Source organism: Rissa tridactyla, chromosome 2 (assembly GCF_028500815.1).
Source record: "Rissa tridactyla isolate bRisTri1 chromosome 2, bRisTri1.patW.cur.20221130, whole genome shotgun sequence".
In the NCBI taxonomy this organism is placed as follows: Eukaryota; Metazoa; Chordata; class Aves; order Charadriiformes; family Laridae; genus Rissa; species Rissa tridactyla.
The window spans coordinates 5,061,924-5,077,953 of NC_071467.1; the positions used below are offsets into that span (position 1 = coordinate 5,061,924).

Genomic DNA, 16,030 nt, shown 5'->3' on the forward strand with positions numbered 1-16,030 from the left:
AGAAGGAGGATGGGTGCTGCGTTAGAGAAGGAGGATGGGTGCTGTGTTAGAGAAGGAGGATGGGTGCAGCGTTAGAGAAGGAGGATGGGTGCAGCGTTAAGAAGGATGGGTGCTGCGTTAGAGAAGGAGGATGGGTGCTGCGTTAGAGAAGGGCGATGGGTGCAGCGTTAGAGAAGGGCGATGGGTGCTGCGTTAGAGAAGGAGGATGGGTGCTGCGTTAGAGAAGGAGGATGGGTGCTGCGTTAGAGAAGGAGGATGGGTGCAGCGTTAGAGAAGGGCGATGGGTGCTGCGTTAGAGAAGGGCGATGGGTGCTGCGTTAGAGAAGGAGGATGGGTGCTGCGTTAGAGAAGGAGGATGGGTGCAGCGTTAGAGAAGGGCGATGGGTGCTGCGTTAGAGAAGGAGGATGGGTGCAGCGTTAGAGAAGGAGGATGGGTGCTGCGTTAGAGAAGGAGGATGGGTGCAGCGTTAGAGAAGGAGGATGGGTGCTGCGTTAGAGAAGGAGGATGGGTGCAGCGTTAGAGAAGGAGGATGGGTACTGCGTTAGAGAAGGAGGATGGGTGCAGCGTTAGAGAAGGAGGATGGGTGCTGCGTTAGAGAAGGAGGATGGGTGCAGCGTTAGAGAAGGGCGATGGGTGCAGCGTTAGAGAAGGAGGATGGGTGCTGCGTTAGAGAAGGAGGATGGGTGCTGCGTTAGAGAAGGAGGATGGGTGCTGCGTTAGAGAAGGAGGATGGGTGCTGCGTTAGAGAAGAAGGATGGGTGCTGCGTTAGAGAAGGAGGATGGGTGCAGCGTTAGAGAAGGAGGATGGGTGCAGCGTTAGAGAAGGAGGATGGGTGCAGCGTTAGAGAAGGAGGATGGGTGCAGCGTTAGAGAAGGAGGATGGGTGCAGCGTTAGAGAAGGAGGATGGGTGCAGCGTTAGAGAAGGAGGATGGGTGCAGCGTTAGAGAAGGAGGATGGGTGATGCGTTAGAGAAGGAGGATGGGTGCTGCGTTAGAGAAGGAGGATGGGTGCTGCGTTAGAGAAGGAGGATGGGTGCAGCGTTAGAGAAGGAGGATGGGTGCAGCGTTAGAGAAGGAGGATGGGTGATGCGTTAGAGAAGGATGGGTGATGCGTTAGAGAAGAAGGATGGGTGCTGCGTTAGAGAAGGAGGATGGGTGCTGCGTTAGAGAAGGAGGATGGGTGCAGCGTTAGAGAAGGAGGATGGGTGATGCGTTAGAGAAGGAGGATGGGTGCTGTGTTAGAGAAGGAGGATGGGTGCTGTGTTAGAGAAGGGCGATGGGTGCAGCGTTAGAGAAGGAGGATGGGTGCTGCGTTAGAGAAGGAGGATGGGTGCAGTGTTAGAGAAGGAGGATGGGTGCTGCGTTAGAGAAGGAGGATGGGTGCAGCGTTAGAGAAGGAGGATGGGTGCAGCGTTAAGAAGGATGGGTGCTGCGTTAGAGAAGGAGGATGGGTGCAGCGTTAGAGAAGGGCGATGGGTGCTGCGTTAGAGAAGGAGGATGGGTGCAGCGTTAGAGAAGGAGGATGGGTGCAGCGTTAGAGAAGGAGGATGGGTGCTGCGTTAGAGAAGGAGGATGGGTGCTGTGTTAGAGAAGGAGGATGGGTGCAGCGTTAGAGAAGGAGGATGGGTGCAGCGTTAAGAAGGATGGGTGCTGCGTTAGAGAAGGAGGATGGGTGCAGCGTTAGAGAAGGGCGATGGGTGCAGCGTTAGAGAAGGGCGATGGGTGCTGCGTTAGAGAAGGAGGATGGGTGCTGCGTTAGAGAAGGAGGATGGGTGCAGCGTTAGAGAAGGAGGATGGGTGCAGCGTTAGAGAAGGGCGATGGGTGCTGCGTTAGAGAAGGGCGATGGGTGCTGCGTTAGAGAAGGAGGATGGGTGCTGCGTTAGAGAAGGAGGATGGGTGCAGCGTTAGAGAAGGGCGATGGGTGCTGCGTTAGAGAAGGAGGATGGGTGCAGCGTTAGAGAAGGAGGATGGGTGCTGCGTTAGAGAAGGAGGATGGGTGCAGCGTTAGAGAAGGAGGATGGGTGCTGCGTTAGAGAAGGAGGATGGGTGTAGCGTTAGAGAAGGAGGATGGGTGCTGCGTTAGAGAAGGAGGATGGGTGCAGCGTTAGAGAAGGAGGATGGGTGCTGCGTTAGAGAAGGAGGATGGGTGCAGCGTTAGAGAAGGAGGATGGGTGCAGCGTTAGAGAAGGAGGATGGGTGCTGCGTTAGAGAAGGAGGATGGGTGCAGCGTTAAGAAGGATGGGTGCTGCGTTAGAGAAGGAGGATGGGTGCTGTGTTAGAGAAGGGCGATGGGTGCAGCGTTAGAGAAGGAGGATGGGTGCTGCGTTAGAGAAGGAGGATGGGTGCAGTGTTAGAGAAGGAGGATGGGTGCAGCGTTAGAGAAGGAGGATGGGTGCAGCGTTAAGAAGGATGGGTGCTGCGTTAGAGAAGGAGGATGGGTGCAGCGTTAGAGAAGGGCGATGGGTGCTGCGTTAGAGAAGGAGGATGGGTGCAGCGTTAGAGAAGGAGGATGGGTGCTGCGTTAGAGAAGGAGGATGGGTGCTGTGTTAGAGAAGGAGGATGGGTGCAGCGTTAGAGAAGGAGGATGGGTGCAGCGTTAAGAAGGATGGGTGCTGCGTTAGAGAAGGAGGATGGGTGCAGCGTTAGAGAAGGGCGATGGGTGCAGCGTTAGAGAAGGGCGATGGGTGCTGCGTTAGAGAAGGAGGATGGGTGCTGCGTTAGAGAAGGAGGATGGGTGCTGCGTTAGAGAAGGAGGATGGGTGCAGCGTTAGAGAAGGGCGATGGGTGCTGCGTTAGAGAAGGGCGATGGGTGCTGCGTTAGAGAAGGAGGATGGGTGCTGCGTTAGAGAAGGAGGATGGGTACAGCGTTAGAGAAGGGCGATGGGTGCTGCGTTAGAGAAGGAGGATGGGTGCAGCGTTAGAGAAGGAGGATGGGTGCTGCGTTAGAGAAGGAGGATGGGTGCAGCGTTAGAGAAGGAGGATGGGTGCTGCGTTAGAGAAGGAGGATGGGTGCAGCGTTAGAGAAGGAGGATGGGTGCTGCGTTAGAGAAGGAGGATGGGTGCAGCGTTAGAGAAGGAGGATGGGTGCTGCGTTAGAGAAGGAGGATGGGTGCTGCGTTAGAGAAGAAGGATGGGTGCTGCGTTAGAGAAGGAGGATGGGTGCAGCGTTAGAGAAGGAGGATGGGTGCAGCGTTAGAGAAGGAGGATGGGTGATGCGTTAGAGAAGGAGGATGGGTGCAGCGTTAGAGAAGGAGGATGGGTGCAGCGTTAGAGAAGGAGGATGGGTGCAGCGTTAGAGAAGGAGGATGGGTGCAGCGTTAGAGAAGGAGGATGGGTGATGCGTTAGAGAAGGAGGATGGGTGCTGCGTTAGAGAAGGAGGATGGGTGCTGCGTTAGAGAAGGAGGATGGGTGCAGCGTTAGAGAAGGAGGATGGGTGCAGCGTTAGAGAAGGAGGATGGGTGATGCGTTAGAGAAGGATGGGTGATGCGTTAGAGAAGAAGGATGGGTGCTGCGTTAGAGAAGGAGGATGGGTGATGCGTTAGAGAAGGAGGATGGGTGCAGCGTTAGAGAAGGAGGATGGGTGATGCGTTAGAGAAGGAGGATGGGTGCAGTGTTAGAGAAGGAGGATGGGTGCTGTGTTAGAGAAGGGCGATGGGTGCAGCGTTAGAGAAGGAGGATGGGTGCTGCGTTAGAGAAGGAGGATGGGTGCAGTGTTAGAGAAGGAGGATGGGTGCTGCGTTAGAGAAGGAGGATGGGTGCAGCGTTAGAGAAGGAGGATGGGTGCAGCGTTAAGAAGGATGGGTGCTGCGTTAGAGAAGGAGGATGGGTGCAGCGTTAGAGAAGGGCGATGGGTGCTGCGTTAGAGAAGGAGGATGGGTGCAGCGTTAGAGAAGGAGGATGGGTGCTGCGTTAGAGAAGGAGGATGGGTGCTGTGTTAGAGAAGGAGGATGGGTGCAGCGTTAGAGAAGGAGGATGGGTGCAGCGTTAAGAAGGATGGGTGCTGCGTTAGAGAAGGAGGATGGGTGCAGCGTTAGAGAAGGGCGATGGGTGCAGCGTTAGAGAAGGGCGATGGGTGCTGCGTTAGAGAAGGAGGATGGGTGCTGCGTTAGAGAAGGAGGATGGGTGCAGCGTTAGAGAAGGAGGATGGGTGCAGCGTTAGAGAAGGGCGATGGGTGCTGCGTTAGAGAAGGGCGATGGGTGCTGCGTTAGAGAAGGAGGATGGGTGCAGCGTTAGAGAAGGGCGATGGGTGCTGCGTTAGAGAAGGAGGATGGGTGCAGCGTTAGAGAAGGAGGATGGGTGCTGCGTTAGAGAAGGAGGATGGGTGCAGCGTTAGAGAAGGAGGATGGGTGCTGCGTTAGAGAAGGAGGATGGGTGCAGCGTTAGAGAAGGAGGATGGGTGCTGCGTTAGAGAAGGAGGATGGGTGCAGCGTTAGAGAAGGAGGATGGGTGCTGCGTTAGAGAAGGAGGATGGGTGCAGCGTTAGAGAAGGGCGATGGGTGCAGCGTTAGAGAAGGAGGATGGGTGCAGCGTTAGAGAAGGAGGATGGGTGCAGCGTTAGAGAAGGAGGATGGGTGCTGCGTTAGAGAAGGAGGATGGGTGCTGCGTTAGAGAAGAAGGATGGGTGCTGCGTTAGAGAAGGAGGATGGGTGCAGCGTTAGAGAAGGAGGATGGGTGCTGCGTTAGAGAAGGAGGATGGGTGCAGCGTTAGAGAAGGAGGATGGGTGCAGCGTTAGAGAAGGAGGATGGGTGATGCGTTAGAGAAGGAGGATGGGTGCAGCGTTAGAGAAGGAGGATGGGTGCAGCGTTAGAGAAGGAGGATGGGTGCAGCGTTAGAGAAGGAGGATGGGTGCTGCGTTAGAGAAGGAGGATGGGTGCAGCGTTAGAGAAGGAGGATGGGTGCTGCGTTAGAGGAGGAGGATGGGTGCAGCGTTAGAGAAGGAGGATGGGTGCAGCGTTAGAGAAGGATGGGTGATGCGTTAGAGAAGGAGGATGGGTGCAGCGTTAGAGAAGGAGGATGGGTGCAGCGTTAGAGAAGGAGGATGGGTGCAGCGTTAGAGAAGGAGGATGGGTGCTGCGTTAGAGAAGGAGGATGGGTGCTGCGTTAGAGAAGGAGGATGGGTGATGCGTTAGAGAAGGATGGGTGCTGCGTTAGAGAAGGAGGATGGGTGCTGCGTTAGAGAAGGAGGATGGGTGCAGCGTTAGAGAAGGAGGATGGGTGATGCGTTAGAGAAGGAGGATGGGCTTTGCGCTGTAGCCCAGGCTGCTGCAAACAGGCCGGGCCGTCCCTGCCGTGATACACCAGCTGGCCTTGGTAGTACAGCTCCTCAGGGCAGGAGAACCTCCCGCTGATCTAGGCCCTGCCGAGCCCGTAGTAAAGAAGGGGAATCCATGTTGTGGTAGCCCCCGGCTGTTGTGGTGAGTGGCACTTACTTCAGGTGGTTTAAGAAAATGCAGGAAAAGTGCAGTTAATCTGACTATGAAATTCAGTACTTGCCATCCAAGCAGTATTTAGCACAAATCGATCTCAGCCGCTGCCTGCCCGTCTCACTCTTGCTCTCTGGTGCTGAGATTATCGGAATATTTAAGAATCACTGGAAATGGACAGCCGTGACGAATTTGAGCAGGATTATTTATTATACACTGATGCCAGTGCTTTTCAAGCTGCCAAGCCTCAGAAAACGTCAAAAAGCAGTAACAGATGTGTTACTAAACTTGGCTTCTCTGAAATTTCCTTTCTAAATGCCGATACTGGAACATGAAAAAAAAATTCTGAAATACATCCTTTTGACAACAAACAAACCTGAGCAGCCAAAGTCACGGGTAATAACAAGTGAAGAAGATTCGCGTACTAACCAGCTTCTCCAGTAGAAAAGGGCTGATGTTGTTTTTTCTGTCAAGAGTTTCTTGAAATTGGATTATTTTGTGCCCCTTCAAGAAAACAGCCCGTTCGTTTCTGATAGCGTGTAACTTTAAGTCTGCGGTCCTAAACTGAAGATGCTTCTAGGGTTCACTTCAGACTCCCTTCTCTGCACGGCCATTTCAGACTCCCATTTCAGTCTCCCTTTTCCGCAGAACACAAATTAAGAGGATTTGAACTGCTTGTCCGCCGGAGCCTTGAGGGCCGGCCCGCACCAGGAAATACGTGGGTTTCTGTTCATTGCTGAGGCAAATTCAGGCAGTCCATGCAAAGGAACTCCTGACTGGATAGGACAAGGGGCAGCGCTTTAAACTAGAGCAGGGTGGGTTTGGATGAGACATTAGGAAGAAGTTCTTTACAATGAGGGTGGTGAGACACTGGCCCAGGTTGCCCAGAGGAGTGGTGGAGGCCCCATCCCTGGAGACATTCAAGGCCAGGCTTGATGAGGCTCTGAGCAACGTGATCTAGTTGAAGATGTCCCTGCTGACTGCAGGGGGTTGGACTGGGTGGCCTTTAAAGGTCCCTTCCAACCCAACACATCCTATGATTCTCTGACTTCACAGTCCATAGAGCAGTTGTGTGTGGGTATAAACAACAGAAAAATGGAGTGTTAAGAAACGCAGGTGTCTGTACTCTTGAAACATGAGGGCCTGGCTGTAGGAATCGAGTAGGGTATAAGCCATCTGGGATGGGTTCTTGGTAGTTCTCAGCCACGACTGTGGTTAGCCACCGCGGACAGGAGTTGCAGTTAGATGACCGTATATTTCCTATCACGACTTTTCGAAAGAAAAAAAAAAAAAGTTTTGAACAATGAACGCAACATTTTCTTGTGTGAAGGGACCGGGGTTGCGGAGGACGTTGTTCCCCAGCGTTGCAGAGGCCCCTCTCCTCCACGTACCCCTCTGCTGCTCGCCCGACTGGCTTGCTCCTGTCAAGCTTTGCATGATCTCTCTTCCCCATGTGTTTAGTAAAAAGCGAGCATGGGTGCATGGCAAACACTTCCACTGCTCCGCGGGTGCACAGCAGGCCGTCGGCACACGCCGCCTCCGTAACGAACGGACCAAGAGCTAACACGAATGACTGCCGGTACTGTCGAGGATGCCTTTTTGTTGCAGGCTTTTTAACTGGTCTCTTATTGCTACACACGGTTTGGGTTTGGTTTGTGTTTGGTTTTGTTTTTTTTTCCTGCTGAGTTTTATTAATATTGTTTTTCTTTTTTTCCCTTCTTTTGGTAAATTTCTTTAACCTTCCCCCACATTCTGCTCAACCATAGCCATGGAGGGTAAGCAGTGCGTGAGCGTGTGTGTACGTGCCCTGTGCCAAAATGTCTTTGCATGTGACTTTGCCAATCACTGTTTAACTTCTCGATTGCTGAAACCAATGAGAATTGCAGCCTTTCTCTGGTGATTGAGGCAATTCCAATGGTCTTTCTCCCAAGGGATTTTCTGATCAATGCACAAGACTGAATCTCCATAATAGTTGTCAGTCCCCACTTGGTGAAATGCAACACAATGGAATCACCGTGCACCAAATCCTGCGCTCCTTCCTTAGGCAAAGTTTCATCCAAGTAGTTTATAGTTTCAGCAGAGGAAGATCTCGGCCGCTTCCAGCAACACGTGTCTGCTGTAAGAACCAGCAGCGACCCAGTGTGGTGGGCTGAAATGCCACGAGCCAGCTCAGAGCAGCGGGGTGGTCGGCCCACTGGGTGACCAGTAGGAAATAAGCCATTTTTTAACCTTCTGCTCCCACTGCGTGGGTGCTTGGGCATCCCGTGGCAGTGAAGAGCTGCGGGGAACTGGGACGCTTGTAGTTTCGCAGCTCAGGAGCAGGGATGCCGAGGACCTTACAGAGGAAGTTTTCCAAGTTTGTTTCTTTTCTAACCCAGGATTATTTTGGTCTGTGTTGGATTTAACTCCAGACAGATCTGACAGGAGAAAAACTTTGCATGAGTGAGGACTACAGGATTTTTAACCTATTGGGTTTTTTCTGGTCTGTTGGAAACAAACTGTGTGAAAACATTTGGTGTTTCCCACCTGTACTGGTGACACCATTTTTGTTAATCTGCTGTGAATTCTCACGAGCAAAACAATTATCCTCTCTTTACGACATTCGTGTGCTAAGTATGTAGTCTGACGTTGTTTTGGAGCAAAAACCCAACTTTCTCGAGCGAGGGATCTGAGACCTGTGTCCTTAGCAGTGGAACTTGTCCCTCAGCAGTGAAGCACTTAGACGTGTCGAGCACTCTGTACCCCTCGTCCCTCAAATTAGTTTCTTCTCTGTTGCGGGAGTCACGCTGGAAGCTCTTCAGGGAAATCCTGGCGAAAACTCCCCAGTGGCATTTCACAGCGCAGGTTCAGTCAGAAGAACTAAAGGAAACTTCCTTCAGATCCGGAGCGATCGTGCTGAGGGGGACAGGGGACCCAGGGGGCTGGGTGGGGGCCGTTGGGGATGTGAGACCTTCCCGGCAGTCTGCAGAGGCTGGGAAGATGCTGAGCCCCATCTGCTGGGGACAGGAGGTTAAACCACCCCTCTCTGCTTCCAGATTCAGCCGCAGGAGATCAGCCCTCCTCCTACGGCCAACCTGGATCGCTCCAACGACAAAGTCTATGAGAACGTAACGGGGCTGGTGAAAGCGGTGATAGAAATGTCCAGTAAAATCCAGCCAGCCCCGCCGGAGGAGTACGTGCCCATGGTAAAGGTACGGAGGCGATTCCTAACATCAGCGTAAGCATCGGCTCCCTTCCTCAATGAGGTCTTCAAGCAACGCAGGAGAAACCTTCGGGAAAGTTGGGAGTAGAAAAGCTTTTTGCGTTTTCGGGGGCTAACCTGCAGTCAGGGTGCTGGGCCGTTGGGTGCTGCTACCAGTAGTGCGGGGACGGTGCTTTTATTCCCCAGTTTGCCAGTGCTTGCCCAGGGGCAGCGAGTTGCGAGCCATCTTCTCTACATTTCATTTCTTAAAAATAACTTTTTTAAAGGCATTTTGTTTTGATGGTGAAACATGGAATTGCAAGTGAGGTGTTCAGAGTCCCTCAGCCATGTTCTAACTCCCGTCGTACCCCGATGAGGGATGAAGTCTATCGGTTGCTTCCTGCACTCCAGCTACACGCCTCTCATCCGTTCATCCCGAGTTCTAAAACTTTATTTTCTTAATTTTTATTTTTTTTCCTTAGGAGGTTGGTTTAGCGTTAAGAACGTTACTGGCAACGGTAGACGAGAGCCTGCCCGTGCTTCCTGCCAGCACCCACAGAGAGGTACGTAGAGCTGCCCTCGCCGGTGCTCGCTCCGCTGCCTTCCACGGGAGCCCCAGCCAGGAGGGATCTGGGCAGGGTTTGGCCCTCTCTGCTTTGCCTGTTTTGGCTCACTCCGCAGTACGGGTTATAATTCTTCCTGGAATTAATTTTATTAGAATGCAGTTGCTGTGTGGACGTAGGTTTGTATTGACTTCAGCGAAGCCGCTCAGACCGGCTGCAAGTGAGGAGCGTACGACACACGCGCTTACAAAGCTGACGTAAAACCCGTTAGCAGGGCTTGCGCGGGACTTCTTAGTGCAAGGTTAACCTTTCGTTAAACTACGGCTTGCACGCGAAGTCATTGCCAGGTAACTGAGCATAGAGCTTGGTGCAGCTGGAAGGCTTTGATGAGATATCCCACAACAGCCTAGTTCTGGGTGAGCGGTGACTGAGATCTTTCAGCGAACGTCATGAGTCAGGACTGAAAACGTTTTCCTGCAAAACCTTGAATGAGTGTGATAATGACCACGCCGGAGAATGGTTCTTAAAGTGCCATCTTCGAGAATCACCCTGACTTTAGGGATGTGGTTCTGTTAAGTCACCTGTGTCTCGCTTATTGACCTGTTTTATTTTTTAGAGCTACTTTAATAATAGTAATAAAAGAGAAATGGTGATAACTATGGAGACCTGCAAACCTGTAAGACATGGATTAAAATCTGCTGTTAGCACTTTGGGTCTTGGTGCCATTTAACATGGGGCGGCTCAGCAGCTGCCGGGGCTGCTCTTCATCTCCATGCAGCATAGAGCAGCAGGTGCCCAAATTCCGTCTGCTCCACGTGATGCCCACAGAAACAGCCGTGGCTTCAACCGGGAATGTCAAGCAGGGGTGAGGGAGGGCGGATGGTGCCGTTGCCGTGTGGTATCGCTGCCATGAGCGCAGAGAGGTTGACTGAACCTTCTCGTTCCAGATCGAGATGGCCCAGAAGCTGCTGAACTCGGACCTGGCGGAGCTCATTAACAAGATGAAGCTGGCCCAGCAGTACGTCATGACCAGCCTGCAGCAGGAGTACAAGAAGCAAATGCTGACGGCTGCTCACGCGCTGGCCGTGGATGCCAAAAACTTGCTGGATGTTATCGACCAAGCCAGACTGAAAATGATCAGCCAGTCCAGGCCCCACTAAGCGCTGAGGGAAGAGTTTCATCAGTCTTCAGAATTCTGCTTGCGAAAGGATGTTTTTTCACCTCCCACCAGCAGTTGAGGATTAACCCAGCGTAGTCCTGGCTTTCCAGCGCCTCTTGCTTCAGCGGAGCTGACTGACAGCTCTTGGTTCTCTCATTACAAAAGTTTAACCACGTTTTTATATCATAAAGCCAAGCTGGTCTGGGATTCAAACAGCGGCATTATCACACGATGAAGTTTGCGCAGACGTCCTCGGGAAATCACGGCTCCGGAGCGCGCTGCGGGTTTATACCGTGGCACGGGACACGCTTGGCCTAGAGCTGCTGCCGGGTTACGGTCTCAGAGCCCAAACTGTCCGAGCAGCAGAGCAGAGAAAGATATTGTGAAGTGAAGAATTCGGGGAAACCTCAGGGCTGAGAATTCTTGCCCACAGTATATGAACTATCCAGACTGGAATTTTTTTTATTAGAACACTTACGTCGCAATATGCTAATCACAATTTACAGAGAAAGAATAAAAAGCTATATTTTCAAGACTTCAGTCATTTCAAGACAAACTAAAAGCCCTCTTCATCTTCCTGCCTTTTACTTTTATGTGAATGTGTGAAGCATTTGTTTGGAACTAGCTGTAGAACACAACTGAAAACTCTCGTCTTTTTCACCAGAATAACGTGCCAGTTCTTTTGTAGCAACGTTGTTTTCCTTGGAAGCAAAAATGCTGCTTTGTACCAGAGCAATTCAGAGCTGCATTTAGAGGAGTTCGGTAACCATTCATGTCCCCCATTTTTATATAATTTATAAAAGACAGATTAAAGCCATGTTGAATATTTTAAACCCACTGTAGTTAACTAACCCATCCTTTTGTCTGTCTTGCCTGGGAGGAGTTACAGTAGAGCGGTGTAATTAGATTTTCCTTGGTTTTCCAGTTACGCCATCTGTTCTGTTAAAATACAAACCACACTCCCTTTTTGCTGTTGAGGGATATAAATTATTCTCAGGAAGAATATAATGAACTGTACAGTTACTTTGACCTATTAAAAAGGTGTTACCAGTGAAATCCCAGCTGTATGATTTTGTGCGTGCGCTGCAGAAGAAACCACTGAGAGTTTTCCCTGTCTGGAATTTTCCCCCCACCCTAATCCACAAACTTTGACCAATTCACTTATGCAGGACTTAAGGATCAACATTAAACATCCAAGGAGGAAATGCAAGATTCAAGTAGCCTTCCGGAAAGCATTTCCCCCTCCCGCTACAGAGCACAGGAACAAGTCCGTGTTACCTGTGCGACATGTAATTACTGCGTGTCGCTCCTTCGGCCTTCTACAATCGGTTTTCCTAGGGGGAGGGTTCTTTAAAGCAGGGGGTTGCACGGCCTAAATCCTTCCCTGGGCGCCCACATCTTTCAAACACCAGATGAGCTCCAGTTTGGTGGGCAGAGGGGGCAGCGCAGAGTGTCCACTGTGGGTCTGGATGCAGAACCACCCTCCTACACAGCTTTGGAGTCGTCCTTACCCACGATTGTCGTCGTTTTAGACTACACATTAGAAAAACAGCCCTTGCCTTGTTCAGTTGCTCCGGAAAAGTCCCATTCAGAAGTTATTTTAGAAAGACGTACTTTTTAAGGTACTCCTTTTATATGTAAAATTACACAATCTTCCCCTCAAAGCAGTTTTCAGAGATGCTCCTTCACTTTTTTCTGGAAAGGCAAAACAATTACACCCCGATACAACCCAGGCTGGGTGCCGGGTACTGCAGGACTCAACTGCTTTTAAATTATACCCGCTCCTGAATAAACGGGATCCCAGCTGCAGCCTCCAACAAGGGCCTGTAGCTGAGAATTCAGCTTTTTCCCCCAGTCTCCAGCTCAACAACTGTCCCGCACTGCGAGACACTTAATCCCTGCCGTGCCTCAGCCTTCAGGTGCCCTGAACAGGCTGAATTACCCGATACTAGAAACTGCCCGAGATGCAGCACTCGAAGCATTAACCAGAGACGCTGCAGCTTCACCGAGAGGCTGCAGGACCCGCCACCTCATGGCACTTCTGCCAAACATGCCATATCCCCTGCTCACCGTGACTGCATTTCCACCTTTGGCTGTACTCTAAAAATGTAATTAGGAGCCCGCAGCTGTCACCACGCTGTGCTGATGCTAAGTGTGAAGAACCAACAAGGGAAGTTGTAAAGCCCTGGATTAACACGGGACGACAGCAGTTCCAATACCTGTAGGTAACCTGGCCATCCCTTGTCCGCTCCCCTGCACACGCACCCACGTTAAGAGACAAGAGTACGTTTACATGTTCTTTATTACAGTTGGGTACAAAAGTAATTAGTCAAAAAGACCAAAGCCCATGTCATCATCAGATTCCTCTGATTCTTCTTTCTTTTCCTCTTCTTTCTTCTCCTCGGCTAGAAAAGGAGAAGAGTGTCAGGATTTTTCCATGTTACCAACTCCCAAGAGTCACGTACAGTGACTAACATCAGCGAGCACGACCTGAGCAATGCTAACACGCTGAGCCAACAACCCGAGACCAGCGTTTCCACTGGGAAAGTGGGTTTGTGCCTTCAAAATTAATTCCCATCAAAACTAAAACAATTTTACAGAGCAGGTGCTCTCTCTTCAGGCACCAGGACGAGATCCTGACAAGATACAGAACGACCAGCCTTAACTCTGAGGCAACACTAATCCCGTTCGCTGACTCGGAATCATAGAATGTGCTGGGTTGGAAGGGACCTTTAAAGGCCATCTAGTCCCTGCAGTACGCAGGGACACCTTTAACTAGATCAGACTCGAAGTGCAATTCCAGCCTTTCTAAAGGCGAGGGTCTGTTCTGCTCTACCCACGTGTACTACGAAGCACAAACCACCCTCAAATTGCAAGGGGAAGGAGCCAGGCTGACTCTCAAGCTGACAACAAGCAGCTTTTTAACCCAGTGTTTGTTCCAGCCGACAATCCCTGCGTCGGGCACGGAATTCCCCTTACCCGGGGCAGCACCGCCCGCTGGTGCAGCGCCACCGGCAGGAGCAGCCGCGGCCGGAGCCCCGCCGCCGCCCGCTCCCACGTTGCAGATGAGGCTGCCGATGTCGATGTTCGCCAGCGCCTGGGGAGAAGCAGCGGAGGAAAGCCCGGTTAGCGCGGGGCAGCCCCGCTTCAGCCCTGCGCAGCCGCACCGTGACGCACCCGCTGACGCTTCATCCCACCTGACAAGTCACTGACAGACAGTGTAATTTGGCGGGTTTATACTCATTAAAAGCGTTTCAACACTAATCCCATAGGGGTCCCCTGCCCAAGTCGCCACCACCGAGCAGCCATTGCTTGGGTGCGATCTGCACCCATGAAACACAGCGAAACCCCCACACACACCCCCCCCGAGGTGCCCCGGCCGCCCCCGGGCCGCTTCCCCCCCTCCATCACCTCAGCCCAGCCCCAGGCCCCTTCCCCCCATACCCGATCACCTCAGCCCGGCCCCGGGTCGCTTCCCCCCCTCACGTCCGCCCGACCCCGGGCCCCCCTTGCCCCCACCTCCGCCCGACCCCGGGGCGCCGCCCCCCTCCGCCCCCCATTTCCCTGCCGCTCACCTTCGCGAAGAGGCCGGGCCAGAACGGCTCCACGTTCACTCCGGCCGCCTTGATGAGCGCGTTGATCTTGTCCTCCTGTAACGAGAGCGGCGCTCAGCACCCGGCCCGTCCCCGCCCCGCCATGCCATGCCGCCGCTCGCCGCCATCTTGTGCCGGCGGGGCGCGGGGCCCGCACTCACCGTGACGGTGACCTCGTCGTCGTGCAGGATGAGGGCGGAGTAGATGCAGGCGAGCTCGGAGACGGAGGCCATGGCGGGGCGGGGCGCGGTGCCAGTCGCCGGGGTGGACGGCCTTAGCTTCAGCTGAAGGACACAGCACCTTGCGCCGCCGGGGAGGAAAAGGACCGCAGGCCTACGGGCTGCCTTTATAATGGCGCGCGCAGCCAATCGCAGGATGAGACGCAACAAGGTCGTCAGCGCCGCTGTCCAACCCGAGAGCGGCAGGGCAGTGCTGGCCAATGGCGGCGGGGCAGGGCTGCACCAATCGCAGCGCGGCGGGGGATGACGGGAGCGTCGGCCCGGCGCGGGCGGCCTCGGAGGGCCTCCGGGTCCCCCCGGGTCCCGCCGCCCGCCGCCTGAGGGCCCCGGCCGTGGGATAAATCATAGAATCGCTTGGGTTGGAAGGGACCTTAAAGGCCATCTGGTTCCAACCCCCTGCCATGGGCAGGGACACCTCCCACCAGACCAGGCTGCTCCAAGCCCTGTCCAGCCTGGCCTTGAACACCTCCAGGGATGGGGCAGCCACAGCTTCTCTGGGCAACCTGGGCCAGTGTCTCACCGCCCTCACAGTCAAGAATTTCTTCCTGATATCCAATCTAAATCTCCCCTCCTTCCGTTTGAAACCCCTCGCCCTATTGCTCCACTCCCTGATCCAGAGTCCCTCCCCATCTCTCCTGTAGCCCCTTTAGAGACTGGAAGGGCCTCTAAGGTCTCCCCGGAGCCTTCTCTTCTCCAGGCTGAACAAGCCCAACTCTCTCAGCCTGTCCTCACAGCAGAGGGGCTCCAGCCCTCGGAGCATCTTCGTGGCGCTCTGCTGGACCCGTTCCAACAGGTCCATGTCCTTGCTGTGCTGAGAACTCCAGAGCTGGATGCAGTTCTCCAGGTGGGGAGCCCAAGACCCAGGTGGTCCCGCAGCCCAAGACCAGCACCAGGCCTGCTGCTGTCGGATGGGATTCAGCTTTCTCAAAGGGGAAAGAGGGTCTTTGCTCATGAGCTATCAGGGCTCACTGACAGAGCTTAAACTAGGCTTGAAAGGGGAGGGGGACAATATCAGGATTGCCCGTGACAGACAAGCCATGGGATGACATGCCAAGGTTAGAGGGGTGTTAGCAAGGTCTCTCAGCTTGTAGCTCTGAGATGTGTTGTCTATGCTGCAGAACACTTGAAGTCTTGCTGAGATGAGCCAGGGGCTTCTGAGGTAATAGGAACCAACAGAGGAACACCAGGGAAATACCTCAAAGGAATTAAGGAGTGTTCCTCTAAGAAGGTGACACGGCCAACAGCCCACCTGAAGTGCCTCTACGCCAATGCATGCAGAGTGGCCAACAAACAAGGAGAAGCTGGAAGCCACTGTGCTGCTAGAAAGCGACAACCTAGTTGCCGTTATTGAAACTTGGTGGGATGAATCCCATGACTGGTGTGCGGCTGGTGATGGGTACAGGCTGTTAGAGTGTGAAGAGCTGTCTCTGAAGAATAGCCATGAGCAGGCTGAAAGCTTATGGGTAAGAATTAGAGACCGAGGCAACAAAAGGAACCTGGTGGTTTGTGTCTACTACATGGCTTCACCAAAGGCAAGTCCCGCACGACCAATCTAGTGGCCTTCTATGATGCAGTGACTACATCAGTGGATAAGGGGAGAACTACAGATGTTGTCTATCTGGACTTCCGTAAGGCCTTTGTCAGGGTCCTTCTCTCTAAATTGGAGAGGTATGGATGTGATGGGTTCAGTGAATAAGGAATTGGTTGGATGGTTGAATCCAGAGAGTAGTGGGACAGGGCTGTGTTGGGACCAGTACTGTTTAATATCTTCATCAATGACACAGGCAGTGGGATCAAGTGCACCCTCACCATGTTTGCAGATGACATCAAGCTGAGTAGTGCGACTGACATGCCTGAGGGACAGGAT

At 53.1% G+C, this 16,030-nt stretch overlaps 2 protein-coding genes across 10 annotated transcripts in view; one reads left to right on the top strand and one right to left on the bottom strand.

Moving 5' to 3' along the window:
* PTK2 (protein tyrosine kinase 2) overlaps positions 1–11,387 on the top strand; it is a 230,891-nt gene extending 219,504 nt beyond the window's left edge. For 8 of the 9 annotated variants that reach the window (XM_054191983.1, XM_054191984.1, XM_054191980.1 and 5 more), the window contains 3 exons: positions 8,464–8,619; positions 9,092–9,172; positions 10,120–11,387. In XM_054191983.1, coding sequence (XP_054047958.1) covers positions 8,464–8,619; positions 9,092–9,172; positions 10,120–10,332 — 450 coding nt within the window. In that variant the 3' untranslated portion in view covers positions 10,333–11,387. Of the gene's footprint in view, positions 1–6,889; positions 8,620–9,091; positions 9,173–10,119 lie in introns of those variants that run through there. The other variant, XM_054191985.1, reaches the window with a different exon arrangement.
* A 1,228-nt stretch (positions 11,388–12,615) lies between these two features.
* Positions 12,616–14,265, bottom strand: RPLP1 (ribosomal protein lateral stalk subunit P1). Its single transcript, XM_054191350.1, has 4 exons — positions 14,086–14,265; positions 13,907–13,981; positions 13,311–13,428; positions 12,616–12,736 (listed from the first exon to the last, which is right to left on the bottom strand). The coding sequence occupies exons 1-4, from the start codon at positions 14,155–14,157 to the stop codon at positions 12,657–12,659; spliced, it is 345 nt and encodes a 114-aa protein (XP_054047325.1). The 5' UTR covers positions 14,158–14,265; the 3' UTR covers positions 12,616–12,656.
* Positions 14,266–16,030: the final 1,765 nt, after the last annotated feature.

Bases quoted from the DNA above. Each gene is read 5' to 3' on its own strand.
- RPLP1 (XM_054191350.1), bottom strand. From the start codon at position 14,157: ATGGCCTCCGTCTCCGAGCTCGCCTGCATCTACTCCGCCCTCATCCTG. The intron at 13,982-14,085 runs GTGAGTGCGGGC...CTCTCGTTACAG, and splicing joins ACGACGAGGTCACCGTCACG to GAGGACAAGATCAACGCGCT. The intron at 12,737-13,310 runs GTAAGGGGAATT...CTCCTTTTCTAG, and splicing joins AGCGGGCGGTGCTGCCCCGG to CCGAGGAGAAGAAAGAAGAG.